Genomic DNA, 21,993 nt, shown 5'->3' with positions numbered 1-21,993 from the left:
GGGCTGTTGATGTGTTAAAATGAAGACCAAGCATCAGACTTTGTGTGTGTGTGTGTGTGTGTGTGTGTGTGTGTGTGTGTGTGTGTGTGTGTGTGTGTGTGTGTGTGTGTGTGTGTGTGTGTGTGTGTCCGTGTGTTTGTGTTTCCAACCCAGGTGAAGCTGTGGTATGACAAAGTGGGTCATCAGTTAATAGTCAACGTGATGCAGGCTGCAGAGCTTCCTCTTCGGCCTGACGGGCGACCCAGGAGCCCCTATGTCAAAATGTACTTTCTCCCTGACCGCAGGTATGCCGATCCTTCACAGGGAGTCTCAGGGATCAAAAGCAGGTTTAGGTGAATGGCAGTAGACTGCGTTTGCACTTTGCATTGAAGGCATAATATGTAACATTTCGGCATTAAAATGTCAAAAGACGACTAGACCTTGTGTACTTACATTATCCCGACTGTTCCAACAATGTTCAAACCCATAGAAATCTGTAACTTTATTCAAGGTAACGGTGCCTTTTGTTTCATTTGGCTGCCTCTCAATGGCATCATATCCCCTTTACCCCCCGTGCTCTAACTTCCGCCGTAACACAGGAAACACCGGATGAGAGTGAGGAAGGAAGTTAGCAAGTTTACGTTACATTAGCTTACGTCACTTGCAGCTATTAGACATTACCGTCAACATGATGTCTGCCCGAGTCACGTCACATAGATGGTTGTTGTTTAACAATGAACACAACTACTCCCATAAGTAAATGTCCTGTATTGTAAATGTTACTTGAGTAAAAGTATGCAAGTATAATCAGGAAAATGAACTTAAAGTATTAAAAGAAAAAGTACTCATTGCAGACAAATGCACAATATGACTATTAAGCTGGAGATGAGACTTGCTTGAACTAAAATAAGGAAACTAGTGAGAAACACAATCACAATTACCCAGAGCTCAAACCTCAAAGTTATTACAAATAAATTAAAATTATCCATTTAATTAAAAGGAAAAGCAGCACATTGCAACAATTACAATTCAATTACAATTCCAGAAGCTGGAACCAAAAAACGTTTTATGTTTCCAGCTTCTGGAATTGAAAAATTACTAAATGATTATCAAAATAGCTGCCAATTAAGTGTCTGTCAATCGAATAATTTTCTAATCATTTCAGCTATAATTGTATATTTAAATCTGTTACGTGGACAAACATCTTCACTTGTAAAGTAACTAAATCTCTCAGATGAATGTAAGGGAGAGAAAAGTTCAATATTTCTCTGTTAAATGTAGTGAAGTAGAAGTATGAAGTGGCATGAGAAGAAAATACTCAAACAAAGTACAACTACCTCAACTTTTTGCTCAAGCACAGTGGCTGAGTAAATGTACTTAAAATACATTCCAACAGGTATTAGTGGAGTACATTTAGATGAATGAGGTGCAACCAGGCAGAGGTTTGGACAAACAATAAAAGTGAGTGCACTGAAAAGGGTCGGCTGACTATCTGTGTTGTTTAACACAGTGACAAGAGCAAACGAAGGACAAAAACAATGAAGAAGACATGTGAGCCCAAGTGGAACCAGACCTTCGTCTACTCTCACGTCCATCGCAGGGATTTCCGCAACCACATGCTGGAGCTAACTATATGGGACCAACCCAGGTCACCGGACGAGGACAGCACCTTTATGGGAGAGGTACCACACATACACACACACACACACACACACACACACACACACACACACACACACACACACACACACACACACACACACACACACTGTATGATCATGATCATCACAGAGCTTTTTCTCTCAGACTTAAGAGAAAGGGAACATAGACTGACACGACAACGAACTGGAATCACTTTTTCAAGTCACTCGTGAGGATAATTACGATTATCCTGATAATGGAAATTCACTACAATTATCTTATTGTGAACGTTTTTCATTGTGATCGGCGATAAAATCCTATATCGTCCCATCCCTTGATGCAACTAGTGCAGGGATTTGACTAACACAATTTTGGTTAAATTGGTGATTTGAATCATTTACACTTGGGGGGCATCCCTATTTCCAGAAGTAGCAGTGAACTGTTTGTCATCAGTAAAGCTCCGGTAAACCCGCTGTACGCTGCCTGCTCACTCAGCAGCAAATGGCAGACAAAGTTAGCGACTACCTGGTGAACATAGTGGAGCATTTAGCTGCTAAAGAGACAGAACATGTTCCTCAGGAGTTGATGGAGACCAAAACAGAGCTAAAATCTAAAGTGGAATACTGGACTTAGATTTCTCACCTACACTGAAACATGACTCCAAATGAATGCTAATGTTGCTTGTGTCTGCTAACATGTTTGTAATATCGACCCTATAAGGGGATAGATGATATGTCAGTATGTCAGCTTGTTCCACTGACCCCCAAATAAATCAATGAATGCATGTAAATATACTGTGTATACAGCACAAACAAAGAAATCTATGCAAAACCTGAAATGCATCACTTCGGTGCCGGAACATAATGGCACTACATCATACAGAGGATGTTTAGAGCAGCACATGTAAAAGCTTTTCTGATTAATTTTCCTAAACAGCTTCAACTGTCTGTGTTATATTAATAACAGCAGCAAAACATTTCATTAATCATTACTACGTGGATTATGACTTGAGCAGGTCTTGATAGAGCTGGAGACGGCCTTACTGGACGACAAGCCTCACTGGTATCCACTGCAAACCCACGATGTCTCATCCATCCCGCTGCCCCAAGCCTCCCCGTACCTGCCCCGCCGACACACAGACATCCCTGGCAAGAAGCTGCAGCGTAAGTTTCAGCCTATGAATACTCCTAACTGTATATTTATGCATAAGCTCTTTCATAACCTCTGCGTGTGAGTGTGCGTGCACGCTTCAGTGTATAAGAGAGAAAGGATTGTGTCTGCTTTACTCTCAGTGAGCATGAATATTAATATAAATGTATGTTTTCCCTTCACTAATACTGTATTTGTGCCTGGACACATGCATGCGTATGTGTGTGTTTGTATGTGTGGTGTATATCCATATCTATGTGTGTCTGTGTGTCTGTGTGTGTGTGTGTGTGTGTGTGTGTGTGTGTGCGTGCGTGCGTGCGTGCGTGTGTGTGTGTGTGTGTGTGTGTGTGTGTGTGTGTGTGTGTGTGTGTGTGTGTGTGTGTGTGTGCGTGTGTGTGCTGTACATCTATATATGTGTGTGTGTGTCTCTGACGTTCAGGTTCTCAGCGTGTAACAGAGCCTGAGTTTGATGAAGGTACAGCAGTAGTGTCTAAAGGTGGGTGGGGATTGTTTCCTAGTATTACCAGAGTTTCCCTCAAACTCTATTTTATTTGTGGTGTTGTTTTGGGGGTTTCTTGGCTGGAACATTGTATGCATTGCTTTTTATTTCTCTATGGAATAAGTTTTGTCCCGAAATGTATTCCATACACGACAGGGAGCCCTTTTACTTTTAAGCAAAGGTTATACCAGCTGACAGAAACTAAAGAAAGGCTAAATTTAGATTTGGACAATTCTTTTATTGTATTGAAATGAATGTAGAAACTTTTGACTTTGAATGTAAACTGACCTTTCAGTACTGAGGCAGCATTTCAATAGGACTAAAAGCTTTCAAGCTTCTTCTAATGGCAGATCAGCGCTGATTAAAATACATTTCTAGCCAAAAGAAAGACATGACAGTAATGTTACATAACTTGCTAACACACAATGTACCTCGTGTTTAAAGTGCATCTGGAAGAAAACATGAATGTTTTTAGTCCTATTTGGGGCACTTTAGCCTCTTGTGGCTGAAATTACTATTACAACAACACTTAGAAACAAGAACCTGGACTCTTTCTTTTCACCTGTTCTTCATTTCTTTCCTCACTTGCCTCTCAGGTCTTCATCAAATATGTCTTCCTTTTAACATATCTGTCATCTGTCTTACAGTACCATTAGTTTAACAAATGCTCAGCAAATGACATGAAATAGAATATAAAATCAAAATTGGATACAAACCCCCCCCATAGATAAATAGATATAACAGGGTGACAGGCCAACACAAACAAATGCTGTGTGTGGGAAACACTATCATGTCATAGACTACATGTTGGCATGGGGAGAACCTCAGGCATTGCTCTGCCTCGCCTCTCAAATGGCTCTCCATTCAAACACTCTGCCTTTGTTTGTGTGTGTATTAGTGCACAACTACATACTGTAAATGTCTGCCTGTGTCAGTCTCGGTATGTCAGGGTTGGACTGGTGTATGCTGTAGGTTTGTTGATTTGGACTATTATAAGAGTCGAGTTGATTGATTACATATTTCACTGATGATGATGTCAAATGTCGTTTGAATACCTGTCTATTGAACCAAGTTCAATATTAATGTGAAAAAACATCATGGATTTCATCGTCCAATACCCTGACAGCTAAATTCTGAACAAATACAAAATATGGAATTTGTACACATTAAACATTAAATTCAAAGTAATTGAGTATCAACTCATAGTGCCACCTCACTATATCAGTCGAGCCCTGCTGCTCTATGTGTCTGTGCTTCTTGTTAATGAGTAAGTTAAAAAGAGAGACAGAAGGGATGGAAAACACACCAACTTTTCTTTTCATTTCCATGCATGGAGGGAATAAATGAAAACCCTTGGTAGCACTTTCCAAAGCAAAAGTGCTACCACTGTGAGCTTTGAGTTGCTTTTCTTTTTGAATTGAAACCAGTGACCTTGGGACCAAAACAAAGCCTGACACAGTCCCACAGATCCTTTCAAGGCTGATCAGTCTCTCTGTTTGTATTTTTATCTTCAGAGCTGCCACCACCAAAGAAAGAGAATTGTGTGTCTTTGTCACAGTGCTGAAAAACAGCCAGTTGCAGTTCTATTATTAGGCTGATCTTTAAATAGTTTGTATCCTTGAGACAGACTGTCCTGTGTAGTACAAGATGTTGTTGCCATACAATATGTCTGCTGGTATCAGGGTACCATGCATGTAACCACTATGTTAAGAATATCAAACAATGATCCAGACACCTATTTTGACATGCTTTTCTTACATATTGAGTGATTAATATATTAAGCTGTGCGGGGATGGCTAATTACTGAATAGTTCCTTAGCACTTATTAAGTAACAACAATAACAATAATAACACTTACTATTTATGACATGTTTACATCAATTTCTGACCATTTACATTTACTTACAGTACAAGGGTGTGTGTTTATGTGTGTGTGCCTGTGCACTACCATTTCCGTCCAGCAGCGGATGGGCGTGGCAGGGAGAGGCAGCGAGAGTCCGTGTCTACCCTGGAGGTGCCGGACCAGCAGAGGATGCCCGCCCATCACATACGTTCCCGCTCGGTCTCCCCGCACCGCGAGGAGCAGGGACGAATCCGGTCACGGCCTCCCAACGTCCCCACCCAGAGGTGAGGGTCAATGAGATGAGATTTAAATATTCCGAATTTTTTCTATTCTATGAGACATTAATCAGTTTGAGGAAAAACTGAGCTAGGGAAATATAAAGAGATACGCCAACATCTTTTAAGCTATAAGATTGAAAAATTGGTTGTAAAACATTTATAAATGTACCCGTCATGGAGGGTGCCGGCTGTGGGCAGCGTCACAGTGAATGCAATGAATTCCAACTGTGACAAGTTTATGCGCATAATCCACTTCTTTGCTGCCTATTTATATCTTCAGCATGCAGATGGTCATATTTTAGCCAAATATAAAACATAATTTTAACAATTTGAAATCATCATCTTCAGAGATGGCCTGATGTCTAATGATGGATATCAGCCTGATGTATAGACATTGGTCACTTGTAAGAGGTAACGCAGCATGGTAGAGGGAGAGAGGAGGGATGAGAGAGTTTGTTGGAAGCCAGTAAACAGAGTCCATCTACTAATGAAATGTCTGTGCAGAACACATAGTGCTGCCAGCTCTGCTTTTACTGGCCCAGCCAAATGAGCCCCGCCAAGAGTCTGCTGCAAAACTGCCTGACCATTAACCTGACATAAGTCCTCCTTCCTTTCTTTCTTCCTTCCTTTCCTCTGTCCTTCCTTCCATCCTTCTGTCTTTCAGGAGCCTGGATGATGAGCTTCCTCACGCTCGTCGTTCTCGTTCTCCAACCCGCTACTACAACGCTGCCAGAGGTCGCCACCAGGAGGAGGAGTACCTGGATGACAGGTGAGTTTCTGTGTGTGAGCACCGCTTATAGTATACTTCAATAGACTAAATGTTGTCATAGCTGCTTGGTTGGCAAAAAAGAAAAGAAAAAGGTTCTCTGCTGTTTTGCGTTGACTGCTTATTTTAATGCGCAGTTGGAATGAGAGGCAGAGTTTTGTGCAAAACTGTGAGACCGCTGATTCTGTTTTTACATGTGAACGCCTGTATTGAGATTTGCTCAAACTTTATTTTATAAAACCGGTTAATTTATTTTGCTTGTGATTATCATTTTGAAAAATTTCCCAATTTAGTTTTTCTGCCCATTCTTTCACCTAATTTCCCTTTTTCATTGCTCTTTTCTTTGGGCCTCAAACCACGTTTGGTGCAGTTGTCATATCGTATAAAGTGACTTTTGATCAGTGTTTCCACTAAAAGGCTTTGGTTGCAAAAATCTGTGGCATTTCTGAGTGTGTGTGTGCGCGCGTGTGTGTATGCATCATGTGCAATCAGCGACAGCTTCTTTCCTATTCACCCTCTTCTCTTTCTGCTCTTCTGGTTTCTTTGACTGTTGTTGATTTCCTAATGTGTCATCCATTCCCATGGTAACCACAGTGAGGTCATCATGATCCACCAGTCAATGCGAGGCAAAAGTGCTGAGTGCCTCCACAGCAGGTAAACTGGCCAATCACAACATGTTGTTTACATTTGGGTTCTGCATCAGCTGTAGTTGTAGTGCTTAGTGTCTTATCAGATCCTAAAAATAAAAGAATGTAAATCCATCACATGAGAATCCTGTTTAGAAAGGGATGAAAGAGTGAGAACATGTCCCACTGAAATGGAGGCTCTTTTACTATGCTGTAAAACTTAAATAATAAGTCAATTGTTTGTCATTTAAAATGTATACAGAAAATAAGAGTTACATAATGTTCTTTCTAATGTAATCCAAAAAGAGAAGTCACTTAACACACACATTAAGTGCAATTGTGGACTGGACTTAATAGATAATGCTTCAGAAAATACCATGAAAAATACCAACAATGTCTTCATTGTCTATCTCTCAATACTCTTCCGCTTCCCGACCCTGTCTGTTGCTCTCAACCTCAAGCCCTTTTGTTTCTACTGAAAATGTACATCTTTAAAAGCTGGGCAGGAAATGTATCTTCCTCTAAACAATTCCTGGTCACTGTACTTTGTTTGTTTTACCATCATTACTCAAACAAGAGGAAAAAAAGAACAAAAGTACATTTTCTGCTGCAGATTCTTCCACATTTGGTGCTCCAGTGAGTATTGGAGGCAGCGTGATGGTGTATGTGGGACTGAGTCAAGATACACTACAGAGTGTGTGTTCATGGTAATGAAGGAACATGTCTCATTGTTGAACAACAATGGCGCTCTAAACACAGAGGATCAGGGATAATGAAGAACAAATAGGAAAATAGGGAAATGAAGTACAGGTAGAGCAGATTGAGTGAAGGAAGCCAAAGAGCTTGTTGTTTAGTTGTACTGCTGCCTCAGATCCACAAGAGGACACTACAGGACCATGCTTTAGCATTCAAACTGCGTCTCATCCTGAGCATGCTGCTATTCTACAACCTTGATTCTCTGCAGGTCTTGTCTCTGAACACAGTTTGAGATATCAATTTGTTTTTTTTACTGTCATTCAATATTTGCGTATCATATATACTGTAGTTACCCCCCCCCCCCCCGCATGGGTCTGCTATTTGACCACACTATCAAAGAGGTAAGTTACACGCTTAAGAACACATCCTTATGTCTCAACAGAATCATGTCTCTCAGATAGAAGCATAATAAGCTAGTTACATTTTCTATTTGCACTTTCTATACACAGATGTGTTTGAGGGAGGAGGGTGTTTTTAAGCGTGTCAGTAGAGAGGAGAGCCTTCCTTTGATGCGTGTATACCTGTCATGTAGTGCTGAAGTTCTACTCACTTACACTGCAAAGACCTACAAGCTTAGCCAGTGATTTTGGCTGTCCTGAAACATGAAACTCACTTTTTAAAATATTTTTAATATATTATTAGATTATTATATATATATATTTATTTATTATAAGTAAATGTTTTGATGTAAAGACTCATCTTCCACTAAGCCTAATAACATAACACATACAATACAATCACTGGATAAGTTGGCACCTTTTTTACCTACAAAACTTTCTGTCTATTGTGCAAACAGTCTCATAGACTTGTTTTCTTTCTCCTCCTCCACCCATTCCTCCCACTCTCCTCTGTCTGCTGCATGCATGCTAACGTCAGGAGATCTACTAGGCACAATAACACACTGCCACCTAAGATGCCCCTTTTGTTCAATGATATCCACAAACGCACAGACAGGTAAGTCCACAGGTGTGGGTTCAGTATGCTTCAAACAAACAAAGTGCTTATACCTGGAAGTGTTTTACTCTGTATTTCTATTTCAACAATCTCCTCAATGTTACTGAAAATAGAAAAACAGGAAATTAATTATTTCAACTTTGTCAATTTGTCATGGCCGACGGTATAGATACTACATTACAGATGCATCTTGGCAGCCATTGCTATGGGGGAAGAATCCGGTCAGGGTGACGGTCAGGGTGACGAATCAGAGCTGTTCAGTTCAAAACAATTTGTCGTTGCATTTGGAAATAGATATGGCAGCATATAGTCTATCTAAAGATGACCCAGAATCCAGAAGTGAATTATTTAAGCTTCAGGTGGTATTATCACCTTTAGCTTCTGCCTTCTGTTGCTGGTACGCAGTATGCAACACATTTCTAAGCTTGGTGATTGGATATATTTCTGTGGACCCTGAGAGGTTCAAACCACTGGTGGTTCAGACACAAATTCATTTCTTGAAGCCTGACAAGACGGGTTTTCATGTGATCTCGTGATATCACGAGATCGTCGCCTCCTTTTGCCTCCGCAATCTCTCTCACAGAATTCTGTTTTGCTTTGTAGTGTTGACACAATGAACCGGGGATAACTGAGCTCACTTTCGGATATTACATTGTCGCTTCACTAAGGCAGAATAAAAGATCTCCAAGAACACTCAAAAAGTGACTGAAGGTCATCAGTTGTGCAAGAAATGGTTAAGAGTGAAGTTCAAACCCTGCCTACTTTCACACCAAGCACTTTGTCTGAAGCATACTGAGGTCTTCATACATTTTGTGGTGCCAGTGTGAATGTTTCTCAACCTTTTGGAGAAGCACAAAATGATTGTATTGCAGTAAATGTAAATCTGCGGACTTCATAGATTAGTTTCCAATCTGATTTTCTTTGCTTTATTTGGTTTCATTTGCAAATGCATGCTGCTTTTGAAATTTTCATCTTGTGACTAGTTCCACGCTGCCTGCATGTCGAAAGATAAGCTCGGTCGTGGGATCGCACATGGTCATGACAACGCGCAGCTCCTTCACACACCACGTTGTAATGTTCTCAGATGAAGTGACCGTTAGGTAAGACACGCACATATGCGTACAGGTTATTATTAATGGGTAAACATATGAGCGTGAGCCTCGCCAAGTTGGGAGAAAAGTGCAAAGCATTCCATTCTTTGCAATTAAAAAGTTTCCAGTATGCGCCATCTTAAATAACGTTAAAGACAGTGCCATCCTTACACCAGCCAGCTAGTCATGGTTTAGTTCTCAGACTAGCATTTTGATTTTGGGAATCTAACAGAACTTTCTTTTAATACATTTATTTCTGTTTGCCCATTGTTTTTCTCTTTGTGTTTGTTTCTGTCCTCTCCTCCTGTCTCTTCCTCCATTGGATGGCATGTTGTGCTGTCGTGCCTCTAGTGATCTGCAGCCTTCACTGGACAGGGTTAGGAGTGCTAGCGCCAACTGTCTGACTCCAGACAATCTTGCCCCCTCAACAGAGACTGAAAGGTACCAGCCTCTGTCCCCACCTCCTGTAGTGCTCCAATAGATTCTTACCCTCTACCTTTCCTGGTCTTTGTAGTTCTTTCCCCTCTGAATGGTCCTACACTAGCTGAAGATTAAGCGTCCCCATTCCTCACTTTACCAAGAACCCATCGCTGTACACCACTCTGGCACACTTACACAGGTATTCTTTTAAAACAGTGTTTTTCCTCCCTCTTCTCAGAGAAAATCCCATCCACAATTTGAAGCAGCACTATTTTGGCCACATCCGTCAAATGCGTCTCACAAAGGGAGATGAACACTGAAAACAGTTTCTGAAAATCTTCACCCTGGCAGGAGTTTTACAAACGCTCTGTTTTCAGTGACCTAAAGGTTGTGGACAAAAGGCCAAAAAGCTGCAATTGTTTTGAAATACCTGTGTACGTGTGGAATATTTCGCCTATTATTCCAATCTTCTGTTTTACCCAGCAACTCCCATTTTTTGCCACAATTCTCAAGTTGAGTATAAAGGTGCAACATTTTACTTAAACTGACATGAGTAGATCATACATTAGCAAATATCATAAGTAATATTTGTTTTTGTTCAATTGCTTTTACCAAATTTCCTATCATTGAACAATCACCATCTCGACACCTTCGTCATCAAAGACCCTGACAACAGAATCGGTGCACCTCTTCCTGTACACCTTAGCAAACTACTGTATCTAAAGACCAATCACTTCACCAACCAGCCTACTTAGCTGCATAGTTTCACACAGTCCAGACTTCACGGAATCAACCCTTCAACCACTCATGCATCTACGCTGTTAGCTTCACACCTTAATATTAACCAGCATCCCCATCTCCAGTGTCTTTTTATTATGACTGAAAAAGACCAGCTGTCCTGCTTCATCCAGAGATTTCTGGTGCCAGTGTTGCTTTCTTGGTCAACCATTATCCACAATGTAATCAAAATACCTTGAAGGATAGGTTTGGATTAATTCAAGTCTATTGAATTACAATACTCACATACAATGTAATCAAAATACCTTGAAGAATAGGTATGTTGAAAGAGTAGTCGGTTCCTGTAATCATCCATCCTGTCAAAACTGGAAGAAGAATGACTACAGTGTAGAAGACGACGGTTGAAATACTTATTCATTCTTCCGTTAATCTTCATCCTGTACGTTGCATGAAGGTTTATTGCTGTTTTTGTTGGCAAAAAATCTACATGCGACTGCCAGGACGGTTGTTGATTGTTTCCAGGTCAAACAGGAAACACATAAAGGGAATGGGTTCTACAAAGATTGTAACTTTGGAAGATTCCCAGATATTTCCAGTGGATACCAACACAGAGCTAAAAGGAAAGGGAATGTTGTACTTTTACAGAAATACAACTGAATGAAAGCTAATATTGCTCCATGTCTGCTGAATGTGTAAATAGAAAAATGTTTGCTAACAATTTCATCATATCAACTTAGTAAGGTGGTTGTATGTCAGTGTTCTGCTGCCCCCAAGTTGCTAAAAATACGTATAGGCACAGAGAGACTTTTCACTAGGTACATACCCAATAATGGAATAGCATGGCTTTCTGATGTTGTAATGGCTTGCTGATTTGGTCATATGGGTGATATATTTTGTATGTGTACACATAGAAAATCTTTGTCCTATTCCCTGCCCCGGAGACGTCCGGCAAGTCCCAGGATTCTTATCCAACATGCTTCCCCTGAAGATGACAGGTACCCTTTTGTGGACCACCAGCCGCTTCCTCTTAGAGCTTGACTAATGCCTTAAAATCTGATGTCATCATGAACCAAACCCTAGTGTTTTGTTGAATTGTGATAAAAGGAGAGATACAAGACAAATAACCAACCAGTATGTCACCAATTCCCAAGTTTGTTTTCAGTAGGAGCTGAGTGAAATCCTCTGGGTTCAGTTGAGTCTGATTGGGTTCAGGCAGATGTCAAGCTCTAGCTCATATTTGCAGCCAGCCCTAATCTCTTTGAGATATGAGTTGTGATATTTCTGATCAGCTTGTAGTGAATTTCCAACCTAAATGTTTCCAACTCTTTCTACTTTGATAAAAATGTATGGAGTGACATTATCTTTTATCATATAAAACAAGTATAATTTAACTTTCAAATTAGCAAATGCTTTGAAATGAATACTTTAACATTTTTGGGAAATACCCTTATTCTCTTATTTGCTGAGAGTTGGATGAGAAGAGCCATACCCCTCTTATATTTGTCCGTTAAATATGAAGTTACAGCCAGGAAAAAGTTAGCTTAGATTAGCATAAACACTTGAAGAAAGGGGGATTCAACTAGCCAGGCTCTTTCTAAAGGAACGGATTAATAAACAAACATAAACTGTTACATAATGATCTTTGGGTGGACTTTTAGGTGGATTTTGTTACCTGGGACATAGACATAGCTGTTTCACCCTATTTCAAATCTTTATGCTAGGCTATGCTAATGTCTCTTGGCTTTAGCTTCATATTTAACGCACATACAAGCGTGATATCAATCTTCTCATCTCACTCTCCACAAAAAAATCCCAACATGTTGAGCTATTACATTAAACTTGCCTTATACCTGAAATCCTTATTGTCTTGAAACCATTAATAGTTAAAATTAAGATAAAATCACAAGCTATTCTTGAATTTTTACAATTTAGCTTCCTGTTGCTTAGCCTAAACTTCTGATGTGTGGTTAATGAGCAGGACACAGTGAGAGTGACGATACACAATGTAGAACTTTGAGTCCCATAGGCATAGATCTACTTTGTTTCATACTTTGTCACTCACATTGTGTAAGGGTTGCTTGTATGGTTTTTCAGCTTGTGGGTGTTGTTTTTCTGGTTTGTAATTTGTTGCAGAGTTGTAGCATAGTTTTCGTCCCTGGTTGTGGTTGTTGTTGCCGAAGTTTTGTCCTGTTGTTTTTCTATCCTTCCTTCGCGGTATTTAGTTTTCAGGTTTGTTCTCTTCTGAATTTAATAGTTTGTACTGATCATGGTGTTGAATCCTGCCTTGTTGAGTTTGCTTCCTCTTTCCGAGTGTACTTTTTGTTCTAGGAATTGCATCTGCAGCTTCTGTGTGCTCGCCTTCTCCTCTCAGTCTAAGTCTCTCTTTTCCAAGGCTTAGTGCTCAGCAATGAATTCATGATGTCCATGCTTCATATCAAAAGTGTGACTGTGTGTGTGTGTGTGTGTGTGTGTGTGTGTGTGTGTGTGTGTGTGTGTGTGTGTGGCGCTGCATGTATCATCCTTGTCATCGTCATGTCCATGAGAATATGGAAGATACTTCCTACTCAAGAGACTTTAATTCACCTCAGTACAAAGAAGAGGTACACACTAACTGACGTGCACACACACAGGCGCAGTTACAGATGAAGCATGAGTGTGTGACACCTCTTATTCATATCACTATCATACCATCCATCACGGCATGTCTCCTATTTCCTGTTTTCCACATCATAAACTTGTAAGGCCAATGACAGCCCCCTGACTGAGTCAGACTCCTCTAAATCTAAATGATCTATCCTCCATCATGCTCTCTTCCATACTCTCATCCATCTATCCATATTTTTTTTACCTTTTGTGTATTGTTCCCTTTGCTCATTCACCATTCTCCAGGCAGCCTCGGACTCTGGAGACACCCGAGTGTCACACTCTTGGCAGGAAGCTCCCTAACTGTGGCAGGTAAGGCATGTACTGTAGGCTCAGCACATGTCAAACAGTAGTGTATGAGGTCATTGACAGGAGCCTGGAATTACAAACCAATTTCAAAGGTCTATTGCTGGTAGCTTTTCAAATCCACTCACCTTTTCTTAAAGGGACAGTTCACCCCAAAATCAAAAATACAGATTTTATCGTTTTACCTTTAGTAGTAAGATTGTTTTGGTTTGAGTTGCCAAGTGAGAGGTCTGCCTTCTCTCCAATATAATGAAACTGGATGCACTCGGCTTGTGGTGCTCAAAGCACCAAAACATTACATTTGAAAAACTCAACAGCAATGTCTCTTTCCAGAAATCATGACCAGGTTAGTCAAGATAATCCACAAACCTTGTTGTGAACAGTTTCATGTAGGAACTATTTTCTATCAAACTACTCCCCAACACAGCGCAGAAGGAAGCGTGCATCTACTAACGCTACAGCTAAGCTGAGAAAGGACGGCATTAACGTTACATCTCGTACTGTCGCCAATACGAGTCTCTAGTCCATTAGTAGATGCTTCATTCTGCACGGTGGTTTGGTAGAAAAGAAAACAGTGCCTACATGAAACTGTTCACAACGAGGTCTGTGGATTATCTTGAGTATCTTTGTCACTGTTTCTGGAAAGTTCTGGACATCATTTTAACCATCAGGACATTTCAGGGTAGAGCTGTAAAAGGCATGGACATTTCACAGGACAAAGCCTAAGGAGAAAGCCAGAAGCCTCCCCAGGGAGAGTTAAAGGGGGGTGGGGGGAGAGACGTGGGGCAATGATACTGTGTGAGGAGAATTTGAGTCAAACATCGTACATGAAACACATATTGATATCATTCAGTGTGACATACACTTCCTGAGGATATCATTATATGTTTAGTTTTTCTTCAGCATCTAAGCAGGCCTATATGTTGGTTTTGATTTATTTCTGTCAATGAGATTGGATTAAAAACATTTTTATTTTTACTTTTCTCCATTTCCACACAAAATGCAGATTGCTGATTAGTAAATAAACTAGAAGGACAAGCAAATCTTCAAACCGAAAAAAACTTTATGCCCATTTTTTTTATTTACCCACATAAAGTGATTTAAAATTAATCAATGCAGGTTATTATCTCACCTCTCCAAGAGATACGATATTAGATTAAAACGATTAAAGGATTCTGTTATGGCCATTCACATATACACAGAGTAGGCAGATGGTGCAGATTTAAAATATAATTTAAAATAGTTTATGTATCTTGAGGCATTTTTTTCATACCCACATAAATTCAGCACAATCACGGTATTTATTTTAGGTGTTTTGTATTAAAGCACAGGACCATCTTACATTGTTCTACAGCCATGCTGGCAGCTCTGCGAGGCTGCTCTCGAGCACAGTGTGGCTACATGCTAATGTCAATGCTAACATGCTGATGTTGATGCAGGTATAATGTTTATGATGTTTTTAACATTTTAGCATCTTAACAATTGCAAATTACAATATCACTTAACACAAAGTACATTTTAGGATGATGGGAATGTTATAGTTGCAGGTATTACGTTATAAACTAACTAACATGGTGACCTGGTAATGGTTGTATGAAAAGTTCAAACCATTTTAAACTTGTCACCTTAAAATGAAGGTCTGTACCAAATGTATTGACAACCCATCCAACAGTCATCAAGACATTTCAATTGAATGTCACATGATTCTGATGACTTTTTATTTATTTGTATTCTATTGCTTTTTTGTCTCCTCCATTTCTCCACAACCCTATCTTTCTTCCGATTTTTGTTCCTGTATGCTGCTGCTTCCACACTGTGTTGCGGGGCTTTGGGTTTGTATGGCATTTGTGTGACTGTGCGTATGTATGTGTGTGTGCGTGAACCAGAATCAAGCCCACCTCCATCTTAAGGGGTTCCAGAGGAAAAAAGGCCCCACTGCGGCCCCTTGGTAAGGGGATTCCCCTTTAATGAGTGCCCCCGGTCTAACCCATTGACACAGAGGCAGTTCTGTTGATTGATTGTAGATATTGTGGTGGAGAGGAACAAGACAGGGCTGCCCTCTCACTCCTTCATACGATTACCTGTCTGTGTTTGTGTCTGTTGTGAGTTTATTTATTATTGTATATCTGTTGTGTGGATACTCAGAGGTCATTGTTTAGTCATTTAATTTCTGAGCAGTGTTGTGTGTTAAATGCCCATTTAGCATATGTTGGTCCGTTTCAACATTCCTGAAGCATCTGAAAAATTGTAATGGAATTATAACATCATTCATACATTTAGCAGCAGTGGTTTTATTCTCTCTCCTATTTTGAGTAACATGGCATATTTTAATACAAGTTTATAAAATAGAACTATTGGTGTATCCATTTAAAAAGAAACAAATGATATCCACATTTTCAAACATTTAACTTAAAAATATATATTTTTAAGAACATGCAATTGATCTGATTGGAGCAACGTGTCACAACACATACAATTAGCAAACAAATTATTTTCTGTGAACTAGGAAACTAGGTTTTCTAAATAACCTGTTCTTGAGTGTAGTGAAAATGGAAAACAATGACTGGATGTGTGCAGATACGGTGGGATTTTTTCTTGTAGGCTTTCACCTTTGCTATGTGTTCTTTCACTGTCTAAAAGTCTTTATTTGCTGCTCTTTCTGCAACAGGATCCCTCACTATCAACCTTGTTGTTGCGACTGAAACTATTGTTGTTGCGACTGAAACTATTGTTGCTCTTCTTTCATGTCCACAACTAATGCTTTTCCTATAGCCACATTCTGTCACTTCATAGTTTTATATTTGATGTTACACATCTTAAGACAAGAAATGTGAAATGACAGCAGGTTCCATTGGTTAATAGCTATTCTTCTGTTCAGTTTTTGTTGAATTTATACAACATGTAATGTCAAAATGATAATGTCTGAATAGGATTAAATAAAACAAAATGTAAACTCCGACCTGCAAGTTACCGGTGCTGCAGTCTTCAACCTGGATAAAAAACATATGGACTTTAATTTAATTTTGTCTCTCTTTCTTCTCCCCATTCTTTTCATTTTTGCTTTTGTTCATTTTTCTTCTCTCCCCTCTCCATCTCTCCCACCCTCTGTCTGCTTCACTATCATGTTATTTTGTGTTAGGGGCCACCTCCAAGGTGGTGCGTCTCTTTCCTCCTCAGTGACGTCCTCCTCAGCCCGCAGAGTAAGGCAACTCCCACAGCTTCCCCCTAAGAGCAGCACTGTAGAACAAGGTATGTGATGATTTTGTGTGTGTAAAACTAAATCACGTATAAGTCCAGGTAAGGGATAATTTGTACATCACATTGTACATGGGTTGACATCGACTGGACTGATGCAGTGCCATTCAGACATTATTATCACAAACCCACATCTTCAGAATACAAATGCTTTATCATTAAGAGCAAAACAATATAAATCTTGGTTTAAAGGTACTATTCAGAAAATCCTTGTTATTAATGACACCGGTGGCCGTTAAGTGAACTGCAGTCAGCATCATGTTGATCGCGCCAACTGTGACATGACATTACATTACAGTCATATTTTATATTTAGAATAGCTATCTGTAATGTTCCTATATTTTATTTAGATCATTGGCTTCATAATACCTCTCTGGGAACCATCACCTTATCGTGGTGGAGAGGTTTGTGTGTCCCTATGAACCTGAGAGCTGTGTTGTCTAGAGCCTAGTGCTCCTGGTAGGGTCTCCCAAGGCAAATTGGTCTCAGGTGAGGGGCCAGACTAAGAATGGTTCAAAAACGACTTCATGAAAGAAAGGGAAAGGAAAGGAGAGACCCTGCCCGGAGGAAGCCCGGGGCCCCTGTCTGGAGCCAGGCCCAGAGGGAGGGCCCGACAGCGAGCGCCTGGTGGCCGGGTTTGTCACAGAGCCCGGTCGGGCACAGCCCGAAGAAGCTACGTGGTGCCTCCCATCCATCCATCCTGTGGGCCCACCACTCATGGGAAAAACCGCTGGGGTCGGGTGCGCTGTCACACGGGTGGCAGTGATGGTCAGGGACCTCGACGGACCAGACCCGAGCAGCAGAGGCTGGCTCTGGGGACGTGGAACGTCACCTCTCCGTGGGGGAAGGAGCCGGAACTAGTGCGGGAGGTGGATCGCTACCAGTTGGATCTGGTGGGGCTTACCTCCACGCACAGTCTTGGCTCTGGAACCGTACTTCTGGATAGGGGTTGGACTCTATTCTTCTCCGGAGTTGCCCAAGGTGTGAGGCGTCGGGCCGGATGAGCTGTGGTCTCAAGGTCTTAGGTGCCTCAAGGGGCGGTAACCCTCGAACACCGTGGTGGACCCCGGTGGTCAGGGAAGCCGTCCGACTGAAGAAGGAGTCCTTCCGGGTTATGTTATCCGGGAGGACTCCAGAAACAGTTGCAGGGTATCGAAGGGCTAGAAGGGCGGCAGCTTCTGCCGTGTCAGAGGCAAAGCAGCGGGTGTGGGAGAAGTTCGGAGAAGCTATGGAGAAGGACTTTCAGTCGGCACCAAGGTGCTTCTGGAAAACCATCCGGCACCTCAGGAGGGGGAAGCGAGGAACCATCCAAGCTGTATACAGCAAGGGTGGGACTCTGCTGACTTCAACTGAGAAGGTTATCGGCCGCTGGAAGGAGCACTTTGAGGAACTCCTGAATCCGACTAACACGCCCTCTATGGTTGAGGCAGAGCTGGAAGCTGATGGGGGATCATCGTCAATTTCCCTGATGGAAGTCACTGAGGTAGTCAAACAACTCCACAGTGGCAAAGCCGCAGGGGTTGATGAGATCCGTCCAGAAATGCTGAAGGCTTTGGGTGTTGAGGGGCTGTCTTGGTTGACACGCCTCGTCAACATTGCGTGGAAGTCTGGGACAGTGCCTAGGGATTGGCAGACCGGGGTGGTGGTTCCCCTATTTAAAAAGGGGGACCAGAGAGTGTGTGCCAACTACAGGGGTATCACACTTCTCAGCCTCCCTGGTAAAGTCTACTCCAAGGTACTGGAAAGGAGGGTTCGGCCGGTAGTCGAACCTCTGATTGAAGAGGAACAATGCGGATTCCGTCCTGGTCGTGGAACAACAGACCAACTCTTTACTCTTGCAAGGATCCTGGAGGGGGCCTGGTCTACATGTGTTTTGTGGATCTGGAGAAGGCGTATGACCGGGTCCCCCGGGTGATACTGTGGGAGGTGCTGTGGGAGTATGGGGTGAGGGGGTCACTTTTGAGGGCCATCCAATCCCTGTACGCCCAAAGCGAGAGTTGTGTCCGGATACTCGGCAGTAAGTCGGACTCGTTTCCCGTGAATGTTGGCCTCCGACAGGGCTGCGCTTTATCACCAATCGTGTTCGTGATTTTCATGGATAGGATATCGAGGCGTAGCCGTGGAGGAGAGGGGTTGCAGTTCGGTGACCTGAGGATCTCATCGCTGCTCTTTGCAGATGATGTGGTCCTGATGGCGTCATCGGTCTGTGACCTTCAGCAGTTACTGGATCGGTTCGCAGCCGAGTGTGAAGCGGTTGGGATGAGGATCAGCACCTCCAAATCTGAGGCCATGGCCTCTCAGCAGGAAACCGGTGGATTGCCTACTCCGGGTAGGGAATGAGCCATTACCCCAAGTGAAGGAGTTCAAGTACCTCGGGGTCTTGTTCGCGAGTGAGAGGACAATGGAGCGAGAGATTGGCCGGAGAATCGGAGCAGCGGGGGGCGGTATTACAGTCACTTTACCACACCGTTGTGACGAAAAGAGAGCTGAGCCAGAAGGCAAAGCTCTCAATATACCGGTCGATCTTCGTTCCTACCCTCACCTATGGTCATGAAGGCTGGGTCATGACCGAAAGAACGAGATCACGGGTACAAGCAGCCGAAATGGGTTTTCTCAGACGGGTGGCTGGCGTCTCCCTTAGAGATAGGGTGAGAAGCTCAGCCATCCGTGAGAGACTCGGAGTAGAGCCGCTGCTCCTTTATGTTCCAGGCACGTCCAGCTGGGAGGAGACCCCGGGGAAGACCCAGGACTCGGTGGAGAGATTATATCTCCTCACTGGCCTGGGAACGCCTCAGGATCCCCCAGTCGGAGCTGGAGGATGTGGCCCGGAGAAGGGAAGATTGGGGTTCCTTGCTGGAGCTGCTGACCCCGCGACCCGATCCCGGATAAGCGGTAGACGATGGATGGATGGATGGCTTCATAATACTAACTTGGTAGCTTACTTTATCACCTAATGTAACTTTATTTGCTAGTGTTACGCAGCAACCAACACCACATCTATGCTACGTAGCTAACTTGCTGCTAGCTGGCTAACCTTAGTTTAGTTTAGATTACAGTTAGCTAGTTTGCCGCTCTTACCTCACATCGCTCTTGACTTTTTGAAAGCAATCATTAGTTATACATCTTTGCTTTGTACCGTCACATCATTTATTGTTGGCTCAAATCAACACAGTTTGTCATAAGCTAGCCAACTAACATATCCACTCAGACATTATTTTGCCACATTAGCTGCACACTGTTGGTGCTGTAGAGGAGCTGAAGAGAGGTAAGGCAGTCCTTTGGATTTTCCAGACAAAACAGTCCCGAATCCTTTAAATAAAAATCAGTCCACAGGTTGTTATGGTCAACAGAAAGTCAGGGAAAGTCACATTTTAGAATTGTTAGAATCTGATGGGAAAAAAGTGATTGACACAGCAAAAGGCAAGAGGTGAAACTGAGTGCTAAACACAGCAGGGGACAGGAGACAAACTGCTGATGAACTGTAGATCAGTCAAAGCAGTTGATTGATCAGTACATCTGTTATTTACTGTAAACAAGTTATAAACCAAGGACGACCTGATCTGGATAGGTTCGGTCCTTTTGATCTCTGTAAGTTCGTTCCTTTGATCTCTGCTATCTGAATCAGTAAACCCCCATCCTATGTGAACAAAGGAAGACTGACCTGGAAGCTCTTCATGGCTTCCTGTCCTTTGAATAGGTATAAATACTGAGGCTGGGAGAGTTGCCTCTCTGAGCAACACGACAGAACTTACAACCTGTATGTGTGTGAGTTTGATCATCCTTTGTATGTATAAACTCGCTCCTTCTTGCAAGAATATTGATTAAACCCTTTATTTGATTTGGATCCTGACTTTGTGACATTATTAGGAATATTTTTCCAACAGAATCCATTTACACATTGGGAATACAGAGTGATAAATTGCCTACATGTGAATTATATTGAAGATATAGTACCTCTAGGAAATCCTTTACTGGGATTCAAACAGGCCTGCTGAAAGTCAGCAGATCATTTATTCCATCACTCTCTATGATTTATGTGGAGTATGTGGAGAGAACAAGGAAGAAAACCAGTCAGTTCTTTTTGTTACTCGCTGGAGTAGCCTGGCAACCTCACTGTGGCGACCAGACTCTGGGAAGTCACTACTCTGTGCCAAGAAATAGTTAAATAACCTCCTGTAAAACAAAACAAAAATTGTACATCAGTACATTTTTACACATAGGCTGCACAGACACGGCACCTATCTTAAGAGCATTTCCAAAGTTTAGTTGGACACTGGAAGGTTAATTACTTCAGTGGAAAAATATAGAATCCTGTAACTGTTGCTGCTGTTTACGGTAATATTACACTCGTTGTTTGACCTGAAATTGAGATGAATGGATATAGGTTGATTATCTATCCATGCTGAAAAGTGACATCAGTGTTAGTGTTCAGCTTTTACAGGACTGAATGTTTACGTTCTGTAATTTACAGTGCAGTGTCTGATTAAGAGGGAGTTTATTGAGCTTCTTGTATTTCATGTTTGTGTGTGTGTGTGTGTGCGTGTGCGTGTGCGTGTGCGTGTGCGTGTGCGTGTGTGTGTGTGTGTGTGTGTGTGTAGCCCTGGTAGCAGAGGAGTGTGTTCGTCAGCTCCAGATGAGGGTTCATTCCAATCGGGTGTCAGCTGCCAACACCTCCAGCCAACAGGACCTGGACCGAGCCCTCAAGAACAAACGGGAGGTGGGCCACAACTATTTATTTTTTTGGCTTCACTTGGCCTGACAGTTTACTTTAAAACCAAATCATCAAGAGAATTGATGGGGACAATAAGGGTTCCAGCCAGAGAGCATGAGCAGTAATGTTGCTGAAGTGCATCACAGTGAGTTGCATTTACTGTCTAAGAAAGTAATACATTATCTTACAGTAATGGTGGAGACCACTCAATGAAACAAATTGGTTCCAACTGGGCAGTCCCTGAAGACTGCACATAACACCTCAAATACAGAAGTGTATAATCCATGCCTGCTAGTTTTCCTTTCACAAATTTACAGAAAACTGACAGTTTAATGACT

At 41.9% G+C, this 21,993-nt stretch overlaps 1 protein-coding gene across 32 annotated transcripts in view; it reads left to right on the top strand.

Moving 5' to 3' along the window:
- rims1a (regulating synaptic membrane exocytosis 1a) overlaps positions 1-21,993 on the top strand; it is a 101,190-nt gene that overhangs the window by 61,478 nt on the left and 17,719 nt on the right. For 12 of the 32 annotated variants that reach the window (XM_029450405.1, XM_029450412.1, XM_029450408.1 and 9 more), the window contains 13 exons: positions 154-284; positions 1,490-1,661; positions 2,633-2,783; positions 3,209-3,265; positions 5,230-5,395; positions 6,054-6,158; positions 6,750-6,809; positions 8,414-8,491; positions 9,934-10,023; positions 11,652-11,735; positions 13,630-13,695; positions 16,829-16,938; positions 21,543-21,661. In XM_029450405.1, coding sequence (XP_029306265.1) covers positions 154-284; positions 1,490-1,661; positions 2,633-2,783; positions 3,209-3,265; positions 5,230-5,395; positions 6,054-6,158; positions 6,750-6,809; positions 8,414-8,491; positions 9,934-10,023; positions 11,652-11,735; positions 13,630-13,695; positions 16,829-16,938; positions 21,543-21,661 — 1,389 coding nt within the window. The remainder of the gene's footprint in view (positions 1-153; positions 285-1,489; positions 1,662-2,632; positions 2,784-3,208; positions 3,266-5,229; positions 5,396-6,053; positions 6,159-6,749; positions 6,810-8,413; positions 8,492-9,933; positions 10,024-11,651; positions 11,736-13,629; positions 13,696-16,828; positions 16,939-21,542; positions 21,662-21,993) is intronic. The other 20 variants (XM_029450411.1, XM_029450404.1, XM_029450416.1 and 17 more) reach the window with 16 other exon arrangements.

The sequence above is a fragment of the Cottoperca gobio genome, chromosome 15, assembly GCF_900634415.1.
Source record: "Cottoperca gobio chromosome 15, fCotGob3.1, whole genome shotgun sequence".
NCBI lineage: Eukaryota > Metazoa > Chordata > Actinopteri > Perciformes > Bovichtidae > Cottoperca > Cottoperca gobio.
This window is presented reverse-complemented; position numbering and strand designations above follow the sequence as displayed.